This window comes from Ixodes scapularis, unplaced genomic scaffold (genome assembly GCF_016920785.2).
Source record: "Ixodes scapularis isolate PalLabHiFi unplaced genomic scaffold, ASM1692078v2 PGA_scaffold4__175_contigs__length_147842914, whole genome shotgun sequence".
Taxonomy (NCBI): Eukaryota; Metazoa; Arthropoda; class Arachnida; order Ixodida; family Ixodidae; genus Ixodes; species Ixodes scapularis.
In genome coordinates, this window is record NW_024609879.1 from 120,749,628 (window position 1) to 120,775,009 (window position 25,382).

Consider the following 25,382-nt stretch of genomic DNA (forward strand, 5'->3'; position numbering starts at 1 on the left):
AGTTTGGGTGGTCATAAAAATCAAATGGCCGAGTCAGAGGGTTGTATACTACCGAGATGTGTTGATGATTTTATATTTTGATACAAATGCATCTGTGGATAAAACAATGGAGGTTTGAGATGGGGGGCATGCAATGCGTTTGAAGTAAGAGTCATTTGTTAAGATTTAATTTTGCGACTAAAAACAAGGCGACAACATGTAATTATTTAACGATCGTACCATATATTGGTAATTTACTGCTTTCGGGAAGAATTGTACTATATCTAGCAGCAACACAGACAAACTTGGAAAACATAATTATTATCACTTAATTTTAACAGAACTTTCTTCAGTCTCTGATATTTACAGCCCAGTTTTATTTGACAGAACACAAACTTTTTAGAGACTGCTTTGTTTTGGTAATTAGGCAGGTTACGTAATATTTTTGAGCACAAGCTCAATATAAATTCGTACTAGTTTCTTGCCGTAATTAAAGACTCGGGAACTTCAAAGTGGTTTTGTAAAAATTGTTTGCGACAATCAACATTGTAAGTATAGTTCCCGCAATTAACTAAAATCATGCTGTTCTAGTTGCTGGTTTGAATTACGCACGTGTTGAAGCTAAGGTTGCCTTGCATTCATTTGAACTTCTCAGGAACCTGTTTAATGTCAGGTCACGCATACCCAGCAATTGTCTAAGAACCAGGTGGAAAATTACGACAATTGAAAGCGTCTGTCGAGATCTTTTTGTTTGGCGGTCACCTTTAACGGTCATACGTCATAACTAACGCGTTAACGGCAAGAGAATTACGCACGAAAGGCACGCTTGAATGGTATAAAGAGTGCGGTTTTCACTAACCTGCAGTAACTAGTTGGACATCAGATTGGAAGACCGGCCGTCCTCTAAACCAGAGATGCCGTGGCTCAGTATCAAGTTGTGGGCTTTAGCGCTGTTTTCGTTCTGCATCGCCGAGAAAGGTGCTAGATAATTCGCTCTTAAAACGGCTCAAACATGCAATTAATCCTGACTCCGCTTGGGTTAACCTCAAACGTTTGCGTTACAGACCATGGGATAGTGTACCCCAGGATGCTTGAAAGCAGATCGGCAACTGGAGAGAGGATGCTCAAAATCAACGATGGCCTGACGTTGACGCTGCAAAAGAGTAAGGTCTTCGCCGACGACTTTTTGTTCAGCACGACGGAGAACAATGAACCTATTGATTACTATGTGAGTATGAGTGTGTCATCGTACAGTACAGAAAACTTAATAGGAAGTTTCAGTAGATCGCTCTGGTAACTCCACTAACTTTTCCCGATACTTCGTCGACGTCTTTGCGCATGTATCATATCGTTATTGCGTATGGTTGTTGGAGGTACCGCAAGGATCTACCAGAACTTTCTTATTTTAGGGGTCTTTCGTATTTACTTTCCGCCGACCCTCAACGCCGCCAGAACCGAAACTCTGTAGAGTAAGCCAATGGTGAGCATGCGCTCTAGTGGCGTCTTCCTTGCGAAGAGAGTAGCCGAGGAGCAAAAAAACGTTTTGCGAAAACTCCTTGCTATTGTGACATTGGAGGTCGCTTCATTAGACTCCCCAAATATCTAGAGTAAAAAATAGCATAAGAGTGGTTCGAGATGCTTGGCAGACACAGAACATAAAGATGTGTTCCCAGACACCTCTCAATGTAAATATGAGAATAGGTGCTATATTCATTCATTTTTACGTAGCCTAGTAGTACCTGTTGCAGCCAAATAAATTATGCGGGTATTCCATACTTTAGTCCATCGTACGTGTGAGCACAGCCAATGCTACTAGTCATTGGCGGCCATCTAGCAGTGAGAAAGCGCAACGCCAAGGCGTACCTCGTCTTTCTGCACGCCTGCTATCACCGGGCAAGCTAATTGAGCACGGCACATGTACCGTGAGTTTCCGCACCTAGTCTCTGTGTGTGCATTTGTATTTCTTCTGGCTGTTGACAAGATTCAGGCTTACGGTAGAACAAATTAGAATAATATTTTCTGCTGAATGCCTCAAACGTTCTGAGCGCATTCATAATACGAATCAAAACCCGTTAGTTCTACTACTGGAGTTGATAACGCCATACATGGTTTTACCTGAAGTCCAGACACAGCCGACACTACGAGCTGAGAGGACAAATCTGAGAGCGTCAAAAGCGCCCCATCATGGTGTTCGTCATGTTTCGGGACGTGTTTTATCATTGCTCATCCAATCATAAACAAAAAAGAAGTAGTGCCTTGCGTTTTTGACGTTGCCTGATTGGTCCCATCACCTTGTAGCGTTGGCGGCGTCCGGACTTAAAGCCTACGAAAATTACTGGGATGCCCACAACCAGATATCAAAAAACACCATTGCATTGTGTTTTTCAGAACCCTCATTTCCTATAGTTTGGGGTTGATAGGCACGCTCGCAACGTATATAAAATGTTTTAGTTTTGTCTTGTAATTATGCTCCCCAAATAAAAATATAAAACAATGATTAACTGCACTAAATCACTACGTGTGCTGATGTGCACTCCCTGTGAGGCGGACAGCAGGCTATGCATTTTAGAGACAGTGCAAAAGCAAATAGGTAAGCTGATGTGTTAGGTGAGACACGGACTATGCGATTCAACTAACCACGCACATTCTTTTGCGAGATCGGTAAGTAGCCGCAAATGTATTACATTAGAACTAGTGTCTGCGTTTAACAGTGATAGCTCATCGAATGAAGACACCTAAGAAAAAATATTTCTCGAAAAAATAATTATGCCGATCACGTGGCACCAAAAATTAGGTTTCCCGTGCTCACCTCGTGTTCTGAATGACGTCTAAGACTTCATTTTCTAGTAGAATATTTTTTGTGGTATGCACAGTGCTCGTCTCATAGACCGCAGTGCGGTATTTACCCATAATTCTTTAAGAAATACCTTAACCCGTAGTTCTTAAAATATCGTGCGTCTTTGTAGGCACCGCCTGTAAAAAAAAAAGTCAGCTTTCACCAACATGCCTTTGGCAATTGCAGGACCTTATATATTTTATATAGCGCAGTAATTTTACCCCACGGTATAGCACTCTTTTCTTGCTTCATCTTTTAAATGTTGATAATGATTTTTTCTACACAGCCACTAGGCTATTACGTAAGAAATCAAGAACAAAGAATTAGGTGACCGTTTTAAACATCTTGAAGAAAGTCGCGTCATGGAAGCAATGAAAAGTTTATCCCCACACAGCGTGCTTGTTTATAATATGAAGGCCCTATAACAGTTAACTAAACTTGGATGAAGCAGAATTATAAAGCTTCCTGTGTCTCAGACTCATCAGCAAATAACCATACCTGAAAGGTGCCTAAACAAAAAACTTTTTTTTTCGCTTAGGCTTTTAAAAAAATGAGTTTGAAAGGCAGTTGGACACGAATCTAAGTATTTGGGGTAAATGCTTTCAGGTGAGAGCCGAAGATGCTGAACGGGACATCTATCACGATCCATCTCACATGGCTTCCGTAAAAGTAACTGACGATGATGGAGTTGAAGTGGTACGTACTGCAAATGTCATGTGCTTATGTTTGAAGGTTGAACTAATAATGCGAGGGAGCTAGTTTTTCCCAGGTTTGAAATGCATGCATTCAAAATCAATGAAAAACAAACTTTTATTGTTACTAAAAATAGGTTTCGTTGTTTCTCATGTTTCACTCGAATATGAACTTTTTGTGCATAAATTATGTAGTCTTTTTTAAATTGAAATTCGATGAAGCAATACTATTTTCACATGTGTGCCCTCTAACTTTTATACTTCTATCCTTGTCCATAAATAGTTGAGCTCATAGGCTGTATAAACATTTAAGTAAATAGCATACATGTACAACCCCAAACGTTACCATCAAAGTTGTTTTCATAGAACTTAATCACAATTCGGTAGCTATGTTCAACGAAACAAGAAACTCCATTCATTATTTAATACAAACATAATTCAAACCTAATTGGCTCTGTACAGATAAAGACGATGAGGATAAGAGCGGTCATGCCTATTTTTCCATTAAATTAAATTTTTATTTGAGGTAACGAAACATGTCAGTACGACGGAATGAACCTTACTTTTGTAGGAAACTTTTTTTTTTAGGAAATCGCTTTTCCGAGGAGAAGTAACAACTCTTCAAACTTCGCATAGACGCAAATTTTACGATCATAGGAATAATAAATTAAAGTTGTTTACAATTTTCTGTAATATGAAATTAGAGCACATTTCTTGATGAGGAGGAAGGAAGGGGACCAAGGGGACGGTATGCCCCTCCTCCCCTTCGTACCCTCCTTTCCTTCTCCGCTCCCAATTCGCGGGATGTGTTCGCTAAATTTCGCGCTAAATTTAGCGGAAAATTGAGCAAACTATTTCCTAGAAAAACGAGCTGAAAATTTACCGCAAATTTCTCCGCTAAAGTTAGCGGGGAAATTTCCCTCTAAACCTAGCGGGAAAATTTCAAGAAACTTTTTTCACCTAAATTTAGCGGGAAAAGTTCCCCGGAAAATTTTGCGGGAAATTTAGCGTAGAGTTTTTAGCTCAATTTAGCGGAGAAATGTTCCCATAATGCCACCCGCGGTTCCGCCCGGGTGCATTGTTCCGATAAGGCAACGCCGGCGCGGTTCCGCCGACGCTGACGGCGACGGCGACGGCGACGGCGACAGTGACGGCGACGGCGACGGTGACGGCGACGGCGACGGTGACGGAGACGCTGCTCAACCCCGAAGCGGAAGCAAAAGAGCTTGCGCTCTATAGATACAAGTTTCTAGAACGTGAACACGTTTATGCATAAAGCACGCCGCATAAGGCATGCAAAGTAGCGAATACGCCGAAGAGTTCAGTTTTCATACTCATTATCTGCCGAATCACTTATAAAAGAAGAACACAGTTTCTTTTTGTATAATGCTTCATGCTGGCCGGGAGATAATACGGCCAAGTAAGGTCACTGTGGATGCCGTGCGCCAGTACCACTAGTTGTTCAAACAGAAACGCTGCAAAGATAATTCACTGCAACAGACACATGACGAAACTTTTATTGTTTTAATTTAAATCTATGAAATCAAAGATGTTCTTCATGGATTTTAAATTACTTTTATTTAAGGGTTCATCCAGAGAAGTTTGGAGCAAATCGAGGATGATTATTTTTTAATTGCCGCTCAGAAGACGAAAATAGATGGCTATGAAGAATTTGGCAGCCTTGAAATGGCGCCGGCTACTACAAAATCGTTGCTCAAATCTTCCAAAGTTTTGACTTTTACGATATATAAAAACTTCTGGGCGCAATACAAAGAACACTTACAATAGTTAAGCCCTAGCTTCTTTTTTTAAGTAAAAAAAGCATGAAACACAGTGTAAAAAGTTTCAGCTTAAACACATTAATTTTAAGGTGTGTTAAAAATCACCGAAAAATACCTAACTATGAAAAGACTCCGCTTAAGGCCCAGTTTCTCAATTTAATTCACTTGAATTATAAGTTTAACTAAAATAAATCGTATTATTAAAATACGACAATCAACCAATCCCTAAATTAGGGGCCCAACTTTCAAAGCCTGTTTCTCTTCTTCTTCAGAGGCGACTATGAAGCAAAGGACCTTCATAGTCGCCCCTAAAAAGTAGCTAAACAGTCTTCGAAACGTTGGGCCCCTGATTGAGGAATTGGTTGGTGGTATTATTTTAATCATTCCTTCCCCCAACCAGACAGACTTCTGTATAATGAAAAATAAATCCAACAACTTCATGAAGATAAGTTGAAGTGCTTTGTGCATAAAAATATTGAAGTTGTAAAAAGTTGTATTTTTTATTCCTTTCGCCCTCAAACTTTTACCTACGCGCAATTAGGAAAATTGTTGTTTCACTTTCTCTGAAACACGATATTTTTTAACGAAAAAAAGGAAGTTTCTCGCAAAAGTCAGGTTCGTTTTATGGTGTGAACATGGCTTGCTACATTATATAAACTTTAATTGAAAGCACAAAATAGGTACGACACCACCATCATCCTGCCTATATGAACAAACTTAATTGATAGGGTGTAGAGTAAGATGACAGTTTCAACTGCGTGAGCGTCGGAAATGTTAGCAATCATAACACGTTATTACAACCCATCACAGGTCCCGAAAGGGCCTTGAAAATGACTGAATTTGAAAGGTTAGCCACACCGCATTAATTTCTCAGCTACTGACTCTCATCTATAGTTGCCTAAATTAATTCTAAACCATTTAATGCGTGTTAATACAGGAAGGAATACTTGGAGAAAGGCTCCGCGTTAAACCTTTGCCTCTGGCTGCACGAAACAGTGAAGGCCTGAAAGCGCACAGGTTGTTTGAAATTGATGTACCCGAAGCAAGGGAACATATGCCACATGACTACGGTAAGGAGTTTATCTACTGTGTTTTTGTATCATATCAATGTAAAAAGTAAGGTAAAAGATATTACACAATCAAAATATAATATTGCTCTGGCGTTTATGCTCGTTCCTTCTTAAAGTGTGAAACTTGGCTTTTGTTCGCAAACTCAATTTTCGTACAATTTATAAAGCGTGTTATTGCACTTCTACTTATAAGAAACCTCAGAGTATTACTAGGCGCCTTTAAATAACTCTTCTGGTTTAACACTACTAAACGTGCATTCAAAATGAAACCCCCAAAGCGAGACACTGCCTAGCTTGCTTTCAAAAGTTGGCAACCTAAAATTATTTAAACACAATGATCTGCATCTGGTGGTCAAACAGAAAAAGAGCGTTTCATTTGAACAGGCTTGACCAAAGTACTGATGGCTCGAGACAACCAACGAAGAAAACCTAGACCAATATTTGACACTTTATAAAAAAAAAAGGAAAGAAGCTGCCGTCTAAAGCAGTTAAGCTTACCTCGTTTGTGTTGCTTCTAGTTTCTACCTGTGTTCCTTTATGTCACCAATTGGATTTGTTTAAAGTCACGCATTGCAGACGGGAAATAATTAATTTCTCGTTCAACCTTCTGAAGCGTGATGAGTGCCGTTATTAATAGCGCATTTATCAAAATATTTGACTTCGAAACATGCCAACCAGATATTTATCGGTAACATCACTAGGAAACTCCAGGGCAGTGTACAAGGGGTGTGCGAATATCAGTTGTTTTGAATAAGAATAGAATACGAATAGTCAGCTTCATATATTAAATCGACGAGTAAATAGTCGAATGAGGGTGCACTGATTTATAACATAAGTTAATTTTCACATATCACAACACCAGAACTGTGTTCACGATATTAGAACCATACTACTAGCATACCATAAACACAAAAGATCTGGTAACTGAGAAATCATCACAACTTGTCGCGCAGAAAATTCAACTCTCGGACGGGGTTAGGTACGGGGCGTTCCTTCTTGGGCAGAATCATTTTCAGTCACAGATCTCCCACTGAAGTGGCAGACATTGCCATGTATTTGAGGCAAAGTTACGCCATATCGAGATAACTAAAGCGATCACTGCCTGTGTCCATCCGCCATTGCACGTGCGGGTGAAGTGTGGAAAATCTGGACGCACAATTGCTTCGTTATTAGACCAGTGGAATCCCGGGTTAAATATACAGGGAGTAACGAAAACTATAGTTTGACGATTACAGCATCGCCAGTGCGGAGAGCGAGTTTTCTGCTTCTTGCGCAGAAGTTACGGTAACACCAGAACGACGCCGAGCCCTGATTGACTGCGATTGAAAGTATTGTGTTAGACCTCAAATGCTAGATGCCTTGAGGTCTACCCCCTATTTTTTGTTCAATCAGCCAATCAAAGCTCGGCGTTTTGACACGGTCGCAACGCCTGTGCAAGAAGCAGCCGAACTTACGGTCCGCATAGGACTGCCGTGACACGAAGCCATTGTGCTGTTATGTCGCTGTCGATGAGCCTTGGTCACCGAAACCGAAACCAAAACTAGTATTTGTGAGTGCGTGCTCGAATATACGGTTAATTTAAGATATTTTTAGCCTGTTGAAAATTTGAAAAAAGTACTGAAGACTTAGTATACGAATGAAATATGAATACTACATATATATTATTCGACTCGAACTCAAATTGTTTAATATTCGTCCACCTCTTCAAAACACTTTATTTTTTATTTGAGTTCTTAAATTATCCTGTTTATCTTTATTCTGACTTAATCGTGTAATTCTACAGGTTCTCCAAACAAAACAAAGAACATCGTCGAGTCAAGGGCTGGAGCCACGACATATGAGAGTACGTTTTACAGAAAATATGACACTTTGAATATTTAATGGCTAGTTTATTCCCGCCTGTAATATATTGTACGTCGATATTTAACCAAATTAACTAAACATAACGTTTTTTTTAGTATAGTTATCAACCTCCTTTACCAGAATGAAAGTACAATTGCTTGCGATGAATCAGTTCAAAACGGTTCATTACCACCCATTGAAAATATAATGTCTTCCATTTTGACGGCATTCGCTACAGCGGTTAAGGATGGTATTTTTGTTTGTTCCTTTTTATGACCTGTATCAGCTTCCAAACCATCATCAATTTAAGGGATGCATAAACTGCAATGTTGACCAAGGAACCATAGAAAAGAGTATCGCAATAAACCATTATTTTATTTAAATAACATCCGCTCTCACAAATTGTCTTTTTCTAAGGTGATATTTTTTATCATGTTCTTTTAGTTTCAATTAAACTCAATCTTCAAGGCAAACGCGGCAGCAAATTGACGCGTTTGGGTTTTCATTTCTTTGCCTACCTCACCTCAATTACACTTATGCATGTATGTTCCAGTGTACGAGATACCCATGAAAATTTATCCTGAAGTCCACGTTGTGGCTGATAGTGAATTTTCCAAAGGATTTAAATACATAGTGGCAGACGTCATAAGCTACTTCGCAGTTCTTGTGAATGCGGTAAGAACCTGTCCATTTGGCTAGATTCCTCTACCATTTGTTTGCTATTTTGGCTATATGCGTAACAGCTTCCCTAAGAACCACGATTTCTCTAGATTTACTTCTTCCCTTGAGAAAGCTCATTACTGAAGTATTTTATAAAAAGCTCGGTGAAGCAAACCAGCGTGACAATGTCCGTCAAGCAATGTCAAGGATTAAATACATTTCTCGGTATATATATATATATATATATATATATATATTTATATATATTTATATATCTGTGTGATTTGTAAATTGAATGAATCTATCCTAAAACAAAGTTTTGGTAAATCCCAAGCGTTTTGGTTTGGCTGCGTAATTGAGTCATTAAAAATGTGAGTTATTAGGCTGTCAATTAATGCTTCTTTTATTTTATTTATTTTAACATTTTCCCGGTTGCCACTCACAGTATATTCTCCCACGTAGAACGACAAAAAACGGCTAGCGTGATACAAACCTTTCCATCCTAGAGACCTAACTTGGGCCTAATACGAGTTTTCTCCAAGGCGATATTAGCGACAGAGTAATTTTCGTTAGTGGTTTTGTGACTTTTCTCTGGCTCGCCGAATAATTGTCAAAGTACCATACTGGAGACAAGTATGCACTGTATGAACCGAAGAACCAGCAGTGAAGCTCAAATCTTGCACTTCTGAGGCAATTTTGGCCCAATGCTGCCATATAAAAAACTAAACAACAAAACGTGAAGCCTAGTTCTTCCACTTGTTTTGCGTTTTAGGCCTAAAGCTGTCAGATGACAGCCAAACTACCAGCAATGAAGTCTAATATGGGCACTTTTTCCAGCGAATTAGTGTCAAGACGCACAGAGGCTCGACAAGAAAGGTCAATTTTGGTTCTACCTTAACGTCTCCGGGCTTTTTTTAAAGAAAATGGAGCTGCGGCGTTGATTTGAACATTTCCAAATAATTATATGTTCCGAAAGACCACGGAAAGTAGATCCAAAGCAGCAACCAACTTTCCTCAAAACTTAAAAAAAAAAAAAAAAATCTTAAAATAGAGAAACGATGAAACCGATACCGGAACTAGCTTGCAACTTTACTGGTCGGCTATCTTGTCGTGGCGTCAGATGTTATACAGGTATAAGCATCAGATAATGAGCAGATTGAGCCAATTTCAGCCAGCGTCAGAAGCAAACCGTCACTATTGTCCGTGAGAAATAAAAGACTGCGATTCATCAAGCTTGTCTGAGTCAAGCAATGACCATGAAATGCTTAAAGCTTTTCCGCGCGAGATTTAAGATAATTCGCTGTTCGAATAGGATCCAATGGCATCGCCTCCGGGGTACACCCGTAGCGGCTGCCTTCGCGGTTAGCCAACAAACAAACCCAGGTGCCGCTTCTGAAGCAGAATGGTAGGGAATGTTTTGCTTGCTAGTGCGGTGCAATCTGTTTTCAAGCGCGACGCGAACGCTAAAAGCCACCGTTTGAGTTGGACTGCTCGGACCCATTTCTGTCGGATAGACTTCTAGGTCTGAAACCAATAAGATGTCACCCTGCTGAATTTCTCCGTGGTGGTATTGCACCCCGCAGTACATCACGGATTCCCCCCCCCCCCTTTTTCCATTGCATGCCGCACATAGCCTAACCCAGACACAATACCCAAAACCACGGACCCTCGCTATCACTACAACGCCTTGGAGCAGGGAGCTTCTGCTCTTGGGTACAGCATTTGACGTCAATAGCCCGTTTTTGCCAGTACAGAGGCAGCCAGGTATTCGGAAATACACAAGTAAACCTCAGTTTTTTTCCTTGGGGAAAAAAAGAACATTTTAATAAAATATTGTGTTGATTAACTCAAGGGTGGAAAATAAGTTCATTGTGGAAACTTTATAAAAAGCGATAACCATAAATCCCACACTCAGAGGAAAAAAAAATCGGCACAAACAACGGTGTTACATAAGCAATTACAAAGATAATTAAACAAGCTCCCCTGCCCCGAAATACCACACTTTGGTCAATGCTCCATGCTCTGACATACATTCGGCCTTAGCTTATTGTTTTAGCTTGTATCAATATGATTAAATTCTCTCCCACATATGTCCCTTATTTCTTTGACTACAAAAGCACATGTTTAGTTCAAAATGAGCATAGTATAGAGACATCTTGCAGTATTTTTTGAAAATTTCGGAGTGAGCTTCTGCTGCAATTCTTAAGTTCTGAACGCTGTATTAAAAAAATACAAGACACGAAGGTAGCGTCTGGAAGTTGATAAGGAATGAATTATTGTTTGAGCCAATAAAACAAAACAAAACATAATATTCCCTCTACATTTTATTATTTATTTTCAGGCGAACCTTAGGTACAAGAGCCTGGTATTTCCCGAGGTACAGCTTAGGATTAGTGGTATAACCATGAACAAAAGTGTAAGTTATTTTATATATGTAAAGCTTTAGAGCAACCAGTACCCAATCTATAATCACAATATGGTGATATCTTATTATTCGTTCTCCCCATCCCGTCAACAGCCACAAGATGAACCGTACATTGTCAATGTACCAAAACACAGCCAGTACCGGAATATTTTATTCAAAGAAACGCTGGATAAATTCAACCAATACATGAAGACAAAAAGCGTTTATAAAACTTCCGATATTGTGTTTCTGGTGACGGCGTAAGTACGAAAAGAATTAATTTTTAGTGGTAATAATACAATTCTTAACGACCCTGCATATAAGGGTCATTGTGAAGAAATATCTTCAATGAATTGTCGCTGATTAATTCTGCAACAGTTCTCAAGAAGCTATTTCTTTTTGCTCGTGAAATGTCTGTTTCCACTCTCATATACAAGGCAGTCAAAAAGTAACCGGGGTTTAATTATAAAAATTATAAATCTTGTAAAAGGCTACTGTGCTTCAACTATCATTTGGCCCACCACTAAGTAAGCTATGTACGCCGGTCCAGCGGCGTGCTGCAAATTGTCACGTGGCCACAGCACTCTTAAAATAGCCACACCTTTGAGGAGGTGCACTAGAAAGGAGCAGCGCTCCTTAATCCTGTTTTGGAGCGCAGAGGGTGAAAAGTTCGCGAATATCTATCGCAGGATGATGAAGCGTTGTGAAGGCTCCAGTATATCAACTCGACAGGCGTTTGAGTGGCACAAAAAGGTTCAAAGAGTTTATGTCAAGTCTGACTGACGCACCTCGCTCCTGCCTTGCACTGACTTCGGCGGCGACGCACTCAATATCAGAAGTTGACCGGCTTATACAAAAAAAAAAAGCATTGTTTTTAAATATGAAATGTCTAAAGACTTCAATGTCAGACATGGCTCGGTGCACCATACGGTTCACGATATTCTGCAGTACCATAAATTGCCCGCAAAGTGGGTACAAAGTCAAATTATGCCAGCTTTTAAGTAGCGCTGTGGGGATGTATACGAGACGCTGCTTTAACAATATTGTCGCGAATGAAAATGGTTAGCGTGCGCAAGCTGAAAATAAAAGTTTCCTCGAGGATCTTGTGCCAGAAACAAAACAAAAAAGAATTAGCGTCAAAACAGGAGCAGCAAATGTCGCAGCATCGGCGAGACAGGTGGCTGGAGCGAAACTGCGAGAAAATGAGTCGGCAGGAGCACAATCACTCCTTATCTACTACATTAAAGTGCTCGTCCTTCCTTTCTCGCTTTCTTCCTCAAGCTTAACGTTTTTCCTCACATACAATTCACTGCGGCGAACGACCCCACATTTAACTTTACTTTGCTACTTCTTGTGTCCCACAAGGAATAATGCTGTCCTTTAATATATCCGATATTTATCCATCATTCACCCATCTTCATTATTTCTACAATGCGAATAATATTTGATAATTTAATTTGATACCGCGAATATTAGTTCAATTAGCACCACCTGCATCTCCAAAGTAGCCTAGATCAAATCCTCACCTGGTGCTTTAAATGGCTAATGTTATCAACTGTGTCTAAATAAAAAGTTGTTCGCTTCACTCTGAGAAACCGACATCCTGTTTATCAGATTCTCTTGGATTTGAACTCATCAACTTTGTCTCCTTTTATAAATATCGTGGCATTAATACCACTAACTATACAACCTGCAAGAGCCACATCAAAACCGTCAGAGCAGAGGCTTCGCGCACCCTGGCATGCCAAAAAAGGGAACTTTAAAGCGCATCTTCCCACCAAGGAAACACACATTCGATCGAAACTAGAATATGAAGATGCAATTTGGAACCCTCGCCAAACTTATCTCATAAATCATATTGAGCTCTTTTAGGATCACGCAGGATGACTTGCCACTGTCTCCGCTCTAGAACGCCACTTCAATATTCCAACTTTAATCGCACGTCGTAAGATATTACGTTTAGCTTTATTCTGTAATACTTATCATTACCCATGTCTTTGTGACTTATTCCCAAATATTCCGAACAGGGCATCTTCACGATTAAACCAATCCTGCAATGTATCTCAGATCGGCGGACTCAAAAAATGTTTTATCAGCTATTTTATCTTCAGACCGTAATTGACTGGTGTGATCTCCCCTCTGACAGGTTACAGTGCCTTGTTTTAAAGTGTCCTAATTTATAATTTGTACTAATGTATCAGTTTAACAATCATATATTTACACTAGTCTCTTTTTGCATTTGTTTCTGGCTTCCTGTTTTTTGCAAAACTCCAGCAATGTTAGCTGAGCACTACATGTTTGTTTTGTTGTTCATAATTTTTTATGAAATTAAAATATATGTTTTTTTCTCAACTTTGAATACAAAACAAGAAAAAAGAAAAAGAAAAATAACTTTGAAGTCCGCCACAGGCTCCAAAGAGTGCCGCGAAAACATATTCTGGGAATGCACACTTTCTCTTTGAAATCACGATTCGGTTTATTTTTTGTATTTGTTTACAGAAAAAATATGTCTGAATGGGTAGGTACCCAACTGCAGTCGTGGACTGGAGGTGAGTTTGTCGTTTTGCAATGCATTACATCTACGTAATATTACCAACCTTGAGAAATCAATTCCTATAATAATTGTTGTTAAGTTACAATAAATATTTAGTAATTATATCATATTTGCCACATCAAAATATTGAATCAAGGATAACGTGACTTTCCTATAAATTTAGGTGAATTCTTATAAGCTACAATTCAAGTAGCAAAATTAAATTTTTGTCATTGTCATAGATAATTCAATCATCTAAGCTTGTTTATGTTATCCTTGCATGCTATTGATAGAAGAATATAATCAATTTACACTAAAAACACTGATGTTTGCTTATACATTCTGGCCTAATGTGGATGCCTCGATTTCAACGTCGTCTATGCAATTTCGCGATTCTAATTTGACAATACGAACACCGGACAAGTAATTAACTGAATTTAAACTTTCAAACGTTTCTCTTTATTTGATTCAAAAATACTCTACCAGTGGTAACACCTGCAGCGCTCTAATTGAAGAAAAACTTTTTTTGGGGCATTACTCAGTGTTTTTGAACAATCGGCGATATCTTGCAGGATATGCTTACGTAGGAACAGCGTGCTCCGATTGGAAAGTAGGGATGTGCGAAGACAGGCCGACAAGTTTCTACGGAGCCTACGTTTTCTCCCATGAGTTGGCTCATAAGTAAGCTACAACTTTCATATTTAAATGTCTATCGAGCAAACGTTTAATGAATTGATGATATGATGTGTATGACTACGGTTTCCTTTTTTCGGATTATATTTATCTTAAAATTCAGATGTGTTTTCGTTTATTCTTTTATCGTGAGTTTTGTATTTTGTTGCGGTATTTTTTGGCATTGAAGAAAAAGTCCTCATTTATCGGGGTTTATGTTAAATAAGATAGAAGAGACGGATTGAGCTCCATATCCTCCAGTGAACACGCGCGTAACCCCAATAACTAAAAAAAACTTCCCGGTACCGATGTGGGAAGAATCTTGAAAGTGCTAAGGTTTGCGAAAAATCAAGCAGCCTTGAGGAAAGGTAGTGCGTTTTGTGTCTCGATTAAACACAACATAACGCTGCGAAAATATTTTCTTTGCGCGAAGTTTTTAATTATTTTATTCTAGGACGGCTCCAATTCGAGGTTCATAGAATTTTCTTTAATTTGATAAAAAGGGGTGTAGGGGTTACTTTTTTTTAGGGGGGGGGGGGGGGGAGGGGGGGAAGGGGGGTTTATCGGTTCACACCAAAGATATGAAATCATCTCTCTGGCGTTGATAATATTTTCATTGTATATATATGAGAGGCTACTAATAACCGTCTTGGGAACGCGCAAGCACTAGTGTTGCATTGTGCGTTAATAATTACACAATAACTATACCTCAGTGGTTTATATACTGGTAAAAATTGGGAAAACGGCGCAGGTGATGGTGCGTAGGGACGTCAAAACATCGAGACACGGTTAGAATGACAAATGGGTAGACGGAAAGCAAGATGTCAATCAGCCTTTTTTAACTGTTGGGCATGTTCGAGAGCCGAGCACTGACGTCCGCTGCTCGGCGTTTGCTTTCGAAAAGTGTGTAGAGATGGGTGAAAGTAAGGGGTCGCTGTACATCTACCCATTCCTCATTCCAACCGGAGAGCGGTGCTATGACGAACCCATGCGCCATCCGTCCCACCGCTCACCCAGTTTCTTTCAGTGTATAAACCACTGGTGGAATATTACGTGTATTCTAGTTATTAACGCACAATTTCGCATACTTTTAACGCACAACCCTTAACACACCGTTTTTACCCGCACAGTGTGCCGTTAGTCTTCCCTTTGTATTGAACACTTTGTATTACATTACAAATCGAGTAGCCGGCAGGAAAATTATCCCGCCAAGGCCTATATTTGTAATTTCGTGTATCCAAATATATATTCACGGTGCACCGAGAATCTGAAAACAAGGGGAGACGAGAGGACGCGAGGACGTCAGCACGCCGCGCTATGGTTCGGATGATTAGTGGGTAGGCCAAAAGCTAGCATTCTCTCTCTCCACCGCACTCATAAAACGCGTTCGAATGCGAGGTCCGAATGCCGGACGCAAGCCTTCCAAGTTCTAACGCATTCGAATATAAAAACAAAAACACCGGACGCCGGCGTTCCGCGCTCTGGCGGCGCGTTCGACCAGTGAAGTGGGGACAAAGGCAGATAGATAGCTTTACCGCCGAATTCAGAAACCTCACTCAAACTACACTCAAACTAAAGGGCCCCTTCACTTCCTCGAGAAAGGCGCGAGGCCGGCGCTGTCCAATCGCGAGGACGGATCCGCCGTCGCGATTGGCCAGTGCCGGCCCTCGCGCCTTCCTCGAGGAAGTGGAGGGGCCCTTTAGTTTGAGTGTAGTTTGAGTGAGGTTTCTGAATTCGGCGGTTAGGTTTACATAGCCTGCCTTCATGGGCGCTTCGCTTAGGGTGATGACATCTGGCCTTTTTGTTTCTAACGCTTATGTTTATTTTATTTTTGTTTCGTTTTGAAGTGCGGAAAAGAGCGCGTCCCTGCACGCGCTCTTGGCGCTGACTGTGCTACAGCGACTTTTTAGTTTTCGACGATTTTTTTTGTATTTTTTTTAGCGCATGCTGTTGTCATCGGGTAGTTCGAAGGTTTGCATCGCCCTAAGCAGAAGGGAATTAAGGCACCCTAGGTCTACCCATTAATCAAATCAACCAGAGCTCGGCGTTGTGATGTCCCCGCACGCTCTCCATCTTCTCCTCTCTCTCTCTCCGTTTTTCGGCGCATAGTTGCTGAGAGAGTGAGAATGGCAGGGCATGTCCTTCGAGCACCCGCGGCCTCCAGTGCGTGGTGTTTCCTTTACGTCGCGTTTTGGCACAGCGTGCACGCTCAAGGTGCACGACCATAGCCTCCTATATACTGACAAAGCCTGTCAGATCGCCGCGACAAGCGGCCGCCGAAAAGGAAAAGGTGGAACGCAGACAACGGATGAGAGGAGAGCCACGTGACTGGCGCCCCGCTGCGGCGAGACGCCGAAACACACTTCTCCCGAGAGAACAAATATATTTCGGATCCTCGCCTCTACAAACGCTTTGCGCTGACGTCTGGGTTCAGCAAAGAAATGGCTCCTTATGCACTGTGCTACAGGGTCCTTCCGCTCCGAATCTGCGACTGGGCACTCTATGGCTCCGTCGTCGAAGTCCCAGGCTTTGTGAGTATAGAGGAGGCTATGGCACCGGACGCTGAAGGTTTGTCCAAGGTAGGCCGCTCCCGCTGGTGACGGGACAATTGAAGCTCCTCCCTGCAGTTCTCACTTTGTCAGTGACTACAGTAAAAAATAGTTGTCCTAACGCCGTCATCTTCGGCAAAAATGTAGCTATGCATGCGTCTGTAGCATCATCTATGTTTTTTATAATGATTACATGGTTTTAAGGAATCACTTAGGACTTAGGAAAGCAGAACAAAAATTAAAACCATAACATTTTAGTCTTGAAGCCTCTTGAGATTTGTTGAATTGTTTCATTGTGTTGTTTGTCGCATGCACCCGCTACGGTAATTTTATAATTCATTAAGATAGAAGATTAGCCTAGTTGGTATGCCGGCATATTTAAAAACAAAACAGCGCAAAGACGAGGACGAAGTAAAAGACTGGACACATATATGGCAAAGCATTGACGGTGTTGTATCGAACACGTGATATGCATTTCTTGTTTTTTCTTGATTTATTCAATGTGGCATGTTTGCTATTTATACTTGATGCTGACATAAATAAAGCTTAAATTGAGAGTCAGCGCTGTGTCCTGTCGGTTACCTTTTGCTTTGTCATCGTCTTTGCGCTGCTTTTTTTTTTTAATTATAATTTTATAAATTCATAACGTACTGGTGTCCACAATTTAATTGTTACTTCGTTTGTCGTAGCCTTGGTTGCAACCATGACGGGGATGAAGCCGGTACATGGGTAAAAGGACATATCGGATCTTCAGACTGTCCTTGGGAAGACGGATATCTCATGAGTTACAAGATGAAGGACGAGCGCCAGTATGCATTTTCTTACTGCTGCCAGAGGGAAATCAGGAACCTCTACAAGTAAGCAGTGTACCATTATCTCTTAAAAATTACCTTAACCGATTTGCGATGTTTCTTCAGTTTGTAGGCAAAGCATGGTATACTAACTAAAAATATTTTAGGGTGCAGCTTTTAGGCGCCCGTTTTTGCGTTGAGCTGCGTCGCCGTCGGTGTAACCGCCACGCTAAATTTAGCGGGAAATTGCATTGGTGTTGAGTTCACATGGCGTCAATTTTCCAGCTCAATCTAGCCCGTAAACTGTGGGAGGAGGGGAGGGTATTTAAAAGGAAGAGGAGAGGGTACAGAGGAGGAATATGGAACAGTACGCAGGAGGAGGAAGGGAGGGGAGGGTACGAAGATTTGTCATTTTTTCAAGGAACAAGGGCTCTTTCTTTTCACCCAATGGATCAGGAAAGCATGTCGATCCCGTGTAAGTAAATTTCAAGAGGTACCGCAGTTAAATCTCGGCGGTAAAACTCGTAAAGTAGGCATTATGGGTGCTTAAAAACAAGCAGGAACAATAGCTAACCGGAATTCAGAGACACGATCCCTCAGGAAGTTTGCATATTACATGTTTCTGTTTACCTCCGCACAACCTATATGTCGGTCCAATGACGTCAATTTCCACGCTAAATCTAGGGGGAATTGCATGGAAAGATGGACGGTCCGATGGCCGTACAATGGCGATAAAGGGGCTCCGCTAAAAAAAGTTCCTTGCTTCAAAGTATTTTTTTTTTTTTTTTTTCAGCCGGCCTGAGTTTCGATGCCTGAGGGAACGAAACCCGAAAAAGAGGATACCTAAATCGAGCTACCTTCCTGGAGGAAAAACATCACTCGACAACTACTGTAAGAGGGTGTATATGTACGAGCTTGACGTAAGAGCGAATCTCGTGAGTACAATATTATTACACCACATGGCACATCGTGGCCTCTCTGCTCCCTTTCACCTTACGTCCGACCGCAGCAGACGCTTGAAGCCATCCCAGCCAATTCAGCTCTGGGAACGTAAAAGGCGACTACGCTTCCCCCCGCGTTACAGCGCTTCCCCTCGAAGGTTACGGGAACCTCATGCGGCTTTGGATTGGACCTGACGGACCGTAGCCTCGATCCGCTGCGTCCGGACGCAAGGTGAAGCGAAGTGCGATATCATTCAGTAGCCTTAATGCCGGAAACAACTACGAGTATTGAGATTGCGTTCCTGCATATTGTTGTGGAAACCACCGAAAACCAAAGTGCAGAGCCAAGAAACTTTACCTAAATTTAGAGAAGTCTCCATAACGCGGATATGAAATACGGTGTGCGTATTCATCCCCCGCATTTCTCATTCCTTAAGATGTAAATATTGTTACGAGGAAGACGAGCGATAACCGGGCGGCGACCGGCCCTGCTTTCTAGATGGTATTGCCTCGTCTCGTTTGCTGCGATTATTGATACAGGGTTGATTTTTAGACATTTGGGTCAGGTTCGCTCTCCTCGGAGGTTGAGTAATCTCACGCCCATGTCGTGCTCGTCGGCATAAGCCCCGATGAACACGAATTTCCGACACAAACAAATATACACTGAAATACGTCGAATTGGAGGGGAATAAGAAACTCATGGAAAACAACCACCAAATAAAATAAAAGAGATTGCGAGCAGACATGATTCTAGCTATACGTCTACTTGAATGTTTTCCAAACTTGCACTTTCCTCCTCAGTTCTGTGTGAAACGTACATAAAAAGTGAAAGACGTTTAAATATCTCTGTAATGCGAAATTAGAGCGCAGCTCTTGAGGACGAGGAGGGGAGGGTATGGGGGTCCGCCTCCTCCACTTCCTCCTTCTCTCCTCTTTTTCCTCCTCCTCTCCCTTCCACCTCCTCTCTTCTCATCATCCTCCTGTCCTCCTCTCTCCCTCCTTCCCTCTTCCTCTCCTCCTCCTCCTCCTTTCCTCTTTCTCCTCTTCCCTCCTCCTCCTCCATACCCTCCCCTCCTCTCACAGTTTCCCCGCTAAATGAGGCTGGAAAATTGGCGCAACGTGACCTCAACACCGATTCGATTTCCTCGCTAAATTTAGCGGGGAAAATAACGTCACATGACTTCGTGTCACGTCGCCTATAAACAGATTCACTTTCTCCGCTCGATTTAGCGGGAAAATTGACGTCATGTGACCTTAACGCAATTTCAATTTCCCGCTAAATTTAGAAAGGCGGTTTCGCTGACGCCGACTCCGACGCCGACGCCCCCATACGCGGAAACGGGTGCCTAAGATCTGCACTCTAAAAAATGAGCCCGTTGCACGTTTGGTCGTTGCGTTATTTAGTAATATTTCTGCGGTAGGAAACCCAAATTTACTCCAGTGTTTAATTACGGATATTCTTCTTTTCCTACAGACGTACGGAACTAAAGGCGTTCTTGATTGCAAGGTTCAATGCCTCACACGACATAGCTGGTGGAAACTCGGTGTAGTCGATGGTACACCTTGCTCAAATGACGGAAAGAAAGTGAGAGTTGGCTTCATGAATTTGAAGGGAGGCGTTCCAGTCCATTGCGCTCTCATCACACTATTTATACTTAAATGCAGCTGATCAGCTGCTAATTTAACATCGACGCTTATTATGCATTTCCAAAAGTCCCCGAGGGTATGATGCAGGGCGATGGACTCGAAACCGCGGAAATATTTTATATGTTTACTTCTTTATTTATTTGACTGTTTGCTTTATTTATTCATTTATAGATTTATTTTAAATTCACTCTAAGAGACGAGGAAATCGGAAAGGGGAGTGGTTTACAGATATATCATTTCAAAAAGTCTAAGAATACAAATAATTAGCTGTTTCTAAAATTGAGCTCATTCGTAAGATGATATTATTTGGACAACGATTTAAGCGTTGTAGCCAACGCCTAACACGATTCATTTTGGACGGTCTAGCATTTGCTTCTTATTATATTTTTCATTGGTCTTTATTTTTTTCTGTTTTCATTAATTTTTTTCTGCTTTCTTTAAATATTTTTCTTGTATTTAATTCAGTTCCTGTTTGAGTTTTTTGTTCTCTTCTTTCTCTTCCCTTTCTAATAGAAATCAGTCGTGTATCACTGGTTTCTCTTTCTTTTTTTATGGTGCGTGTGTTTCATTTTTGATGCCCCGTCCTCCTCCTTATTTAACAATACATCAGTTGGAAGTCGAAGCTCTGTGCTCTCTTCTCCTAATCACTATCTGGGCGTAATTTTAATCTGACGAAATGCTGGCATAGCTAAGGCAGTTTCAAAGGCGACACCGTCAGATAAAGTTACCACGGAATCTTAAATATGGTTCATTTGGAAAAGTTGCACTTTCAGATGATGGAACGATAAAATGAATTGCTTGTAGTTGGTGATCCAAACATGTGTACAAGGGAGATATAAGTTGCTTTTAAACTAAGAAATAGATATCGTGACACTAACACAAACGAGAAAGTAATCTATATAATGCAAGTTTAAGCCGGTCCAAGCTGAATTATATGAATGTTACGCTAGCAGCGACATGATAGTAACTATAAATAAATAAATAAATAAATATTTATTTTCAAGTGCCCAAAAACAACCAACAGCTCTTTTCTTTGGTACACATAATAAATGAGGAATTAAAATAACAGAGACATGGCAAAAATACACAAACGTTACAAATTGGCGACAAGCACTTTCATTTTCATTTTCATCGCGAACACCCGAGAGTCGCTAAATATATCCACTTCAGCATTGTTGATGCGGTTAAAAAGCAGTTGGCAGCGTGATATGAAACAAACAGAACTCTCTTAAATTGCTAGAATTGCGTTTGGTACTATAAAATTAGCGTAATCCTAATTTAAAGAGTAGTTTTTTAGTATGAAGTAAAAGATGGATATGTGGACAAGTAGTTTCATATACATAGGAACGGACGGAAAATTCCGTTTCATCGCTCGTGGTATGCGATTGGGATTGTTTGTTATGTATTAAAGAGGGACACTGACAGGGAATTTATGCTCGCCGAGGTTTTTATTTCTACATGACATACGAGAGTCCAACTACCCAGAACAAGACATGCGGCTCGAAATTCGGTTTCTTTTAGCCCCAAAACCGCCGATCCAGAACTGGCCACCTTGAGTCGCGCTCACTCTCTTCTCCGTGGTCACAGGCCGTTCTCTAAGGTTTAGACACAACCACCAAATTTAGTCAACGTCGTGGGTCAATGAACGCACACACTCAATATTAAAAATATAAAAAAAACGAGATGAAATCCTTTTTCGTGGCTTCTAAAAAACCTGAAATACATTGATTGTGAAAAAAAAAATTGCGCAGAGAACCGGAAGCATTCTGTGCGTTCACTGCATAATTCTCAACATGGCGTCGTATCGCGGGCTGGACGGCTATGGCGGCAGACGACGGGAGTGGGACTTGTACTTCAGAACCGTCGTATGCGGTTCCGGCAAATATGTCTTCCTTCGAAAGAGAACACGCTCGACAGTCAAGCCGATTCGCACAAAGACGTCGCCGAGTCGTCGCCCGTTTTCGAGGCCGAAGACATCGCTCGGGCAGCTGACCCCTACTGGGTCTTGTATAAAACGATTTGTTAAAACGTGTATTCAGAAATGTAGAGTACCTCAGTGGAAACGTCTCCGTTTTCCATGCAGCAGTCGCAGGTTCGATCCAGAGCGTAAGAATACTGTTTTGTTCTCTCTCTTTTTTTTTTTTTTTACGTTTTTTCATACTTGCATTTGTTTTCCTTTTACGATTATTACTAAAAAAAAAAGTTGCAGACGAAAGATCGCTTAAATAAAAGGTATGTAACTCCCTTTTTGACACCTGCGAACTCAATGTAGTCACTTTCTACAAAATGTAAGGAGTATACAAAGCGGGTAGCGTCTGCTCTCGGGGGTGCCCGTAACTGTTCTGCCGGAATCGCAGCCGGCCATTGGTCCCAATCCCGTTGATCTTGCGGAAAGTTGTGCAGACTCTTCGCACAATGTCACTTTTGAATCCAAAACCTGTGAGGTAGCTCTTCACGCAACATCTTGGGGGCATTCTTTTGGGAGCCGATCTCGGGCATTCACCACGGGCACTCACTGCTCATTTCTAACTCTTCAATGTACAAAACTAGTCATTTTGAAGTGCAGAACAACGAGCAGAACTGCAAAGCAATCGCACGGTAAACGGTACCCGCAATGCTAAAATGTCGTCTGCTGCGCGCGGCCAAAAATGAAAAATCGCGGTCGGGTGTAGCCACGCGACTTACGGCGCTCACTCCTCTATATTTCTCCGACCTCCGTGAGCAGGTTTTGGTTTCGGTTTCGAGCAGTTGCGTTACTTGCCTTTATTAAACATATACATGACTCTGTAGCAAAATATTTATTGGGTAGTCTTCTGACATCATATTAAATCGCCTGTCAAAAAATTAAAAACTATTTTGAGGGGTGTCAGTGTCTCTTTAAAGGCCCGGTCACACTGAGGCTTGTTGCTCGCTCCCCACGTTGTCCGACAACCCTGTAAAATTGCGGCAACAGCAGCACAACATGGAAGAAAACAAAAATGTTGCCTCCGCATGACAACTTCCGGCAGAAAAAACAGCAGCAACTTGTGTTGGACGGTTAGACAACGTGTATTGCCCCGATCGCTGGCTGAGCTAATTTCGGGTAGGCAACACGACAACACAGGTAGCTTTGATGACAGAGCTAGTTCCATATCTACGCATTTTTTTAAGATCTTACTCAATCAAATGCTTGGAAAACGTTATTTAACAATAGTTAAGGATAGCGTGCAGCTAAAATCATTTGGTGAATGTTTTTATTACGTAATTACGGAAAGGTCACAACCATGGTCGTGAACGTTCAGCCTGGTGTTAAAATTCGAACTGCGGAGAGACCAGCTCACATTACTACTAGTGTAATAAGCTGGCATGCCTACTCACCCGCTGATAATTTATAAGAAACTTAATCCAGGAAAGCAAAGATTAAAACAATTGAAGCATTAAAACGACCGCTCTGGTCGTGATTAATCGTGCTTGGAACTTAGAAAGATCCACTACCAGACACCTGGATTGATTCGAAAATCCCCAGGACGTTTTGGGGAATGTTACGATCACATAGCAGGCGGTAGACATATAGACAATTTTGAAACATAACATTCATAACATAACATAACATAACATTCCTCCGGTTGTTATGAAGGCCGGTCGTGTCGGTGTCGCAGCTTTTAATCACTGTCAGTTCAGCTCCACAACACACTACAAAAGACTTTTGAGAGTACTGCTGGTACTAAGTTTTACTGTAAAAATAGGAATTGCATGGAAGAAAGAACCGTACAGAAACACATCATACGGCGGCGTGAAGCCCGAATATATATCAGCGATCTCAATTTCCTCAGTTTGGGCTATCGACTTTGTCAGTGAATGAAGCACACTTCGATAAAATAAAGGGAGGAAAATACTCGCCGTTTCAAGTTTTCCAATCACAGTCACTGGCTAATACCGTCCCGTTGTAATTTCCGGCCCCTCGAAGACACCAGTACTTCGTAGAATCACATTTCCAGCGACGCTGCGCCGCACACGAACAAAGGTAAACAATCAAGGTGGCCTAGTGCTACCCGTGTTTGCCCCGCCGTCAGCGCGTTGTGGCAAGGTTATCGGGCAACAAATCGGCCAACACGCTTGCCGGGCGACGCCAGCATGTTTCCAGACTGTTGTTGCCGCAATGTGACAGGGTCACGGAAACACGTTTTCCTCGCGTTGCCAGATAGAGTTGTCCAACTATTGCCTCAGTGTGGAAGGGTTTAAACACTTACCAAGATAGAATATATGAAATATGAATGCCCAAGCATTTGGAGGATAATATTTGCTGTAAGAAACTGTATTTTAGGTACTAACACGAAAAATCATTGTCAGCCCGAAAAAGCCCTCATCACTCTACATTTGTTAGTATTAAGCTTTATATTCCACAAGTAACGCCATTTCAGCACGCAGTTAAATTCAGATTGAAGAAAAGATAGACCGGGTTCATTAGTCAGTCATGTCTATACTTTAGTTACTCAGTACAAAACCTTTACGATAATCTTTTTACTCTCTTGCAGGCTTGCATTCTTGGAAAATGCATACCGTATAAGAGGAAAACCAAATCAAGCTAAAAACGAGGATCTCATAAGAGCGGTCATTCCAGGCATCACAGCCAAGAATATGGGTACATAAAAAACACTAAATAAAATGACATTCAGTTTTAATGAGTGGTCTGCCATAGTTTCAAACACGCGACATGTTGCTGAAGAGAGTACAAACATCCGTTAAAAAGAATCTTGAAATAGTTCCTGCTGGCTTAAGCAAATTCGAATTAAACATTAGCATATTTATTTGGTTTAGGAAATTAATACATCTCGGGTATCAGTTTTTAGCATAACCAGTTTTTTAAGGAAGGGAGAATTTCTTAAGTTACCGGAAGATGCTACTCGGGGACACATTTTTTTACTGTATTTGCCCGAAAATAATATTACATTAGCGTCTTATAAAGTTTTGCATTTTTTTTTGTGTCAAACTTCCCGTCTACAACG

General features: G+C 41.2%; 1 protein-coding gene across 1 annotated transcript; it reads left to right on the plus strand.

Annotated features, from left to right (window-relative positions):
* Positions 1 to 842: 842 nt before the first annotated feature.
* Positions 843 to 25,058, plus strand: LOC8043372 (venom metalloproteinase antarease-like TtrivMP_A). Its single transcript, XM_040217127.2, has 14 exons — positions 843 to 957; positions 1,044 to 1,207; positions 3,422 to 3,511; positions 6,226 to 6,358; positions 8,142 to 8,201; positions 8,754 to 8,875; positions 11,202 to 11,276; positions 11,379 to 11,524; positions 13,764 to 13,813; positions 14,370 to 14,478; positions 17,708 to 17,875; positions 18,603 to 18,744; positions 20,225 to 20,335; positions 24,912 to 25,058. The coding sequence occupies exons 1-14, from the start codon at positions 894 to 896 to the stop codon at positions 24,963 to 24,965; spliced, it is 1,488 nt and encodes a 495-aa protein (XP_040073061.1). The 5' UTR covers positions 843 to 893; the 3' UTR covers positions 24,966 to 25,058.
* The last annotated feature ends 324 nt before the right edge of the window (positions 25,059 to 25,382 follow it).

Bases quoted from the DNA above. Each gene is read 5' to 3' on its own strand.
- LOC8043372 (XM_040217127.2), top strand. From the start codon at position 894: ATGCCGTGGCTCAGTATCAAGTTGTGGGCTTTAGCGCTGTTTTCGTTC. The intron at 14,479-17,707 runs GTAAGCTACAAC...CGTTTGTCGTAG, and splicing joins TCCCATGAGTTGGCTCATAA to CCTTGGTTGCAACCATGACG. The intron at 20,336-24,911 runs GTGAGAGTTGGC...ACTCTCTTGCAG, and splicing joins GCTCAAATGACGGAAAGAAA to GCTTGCATTCTTGGAAAATG.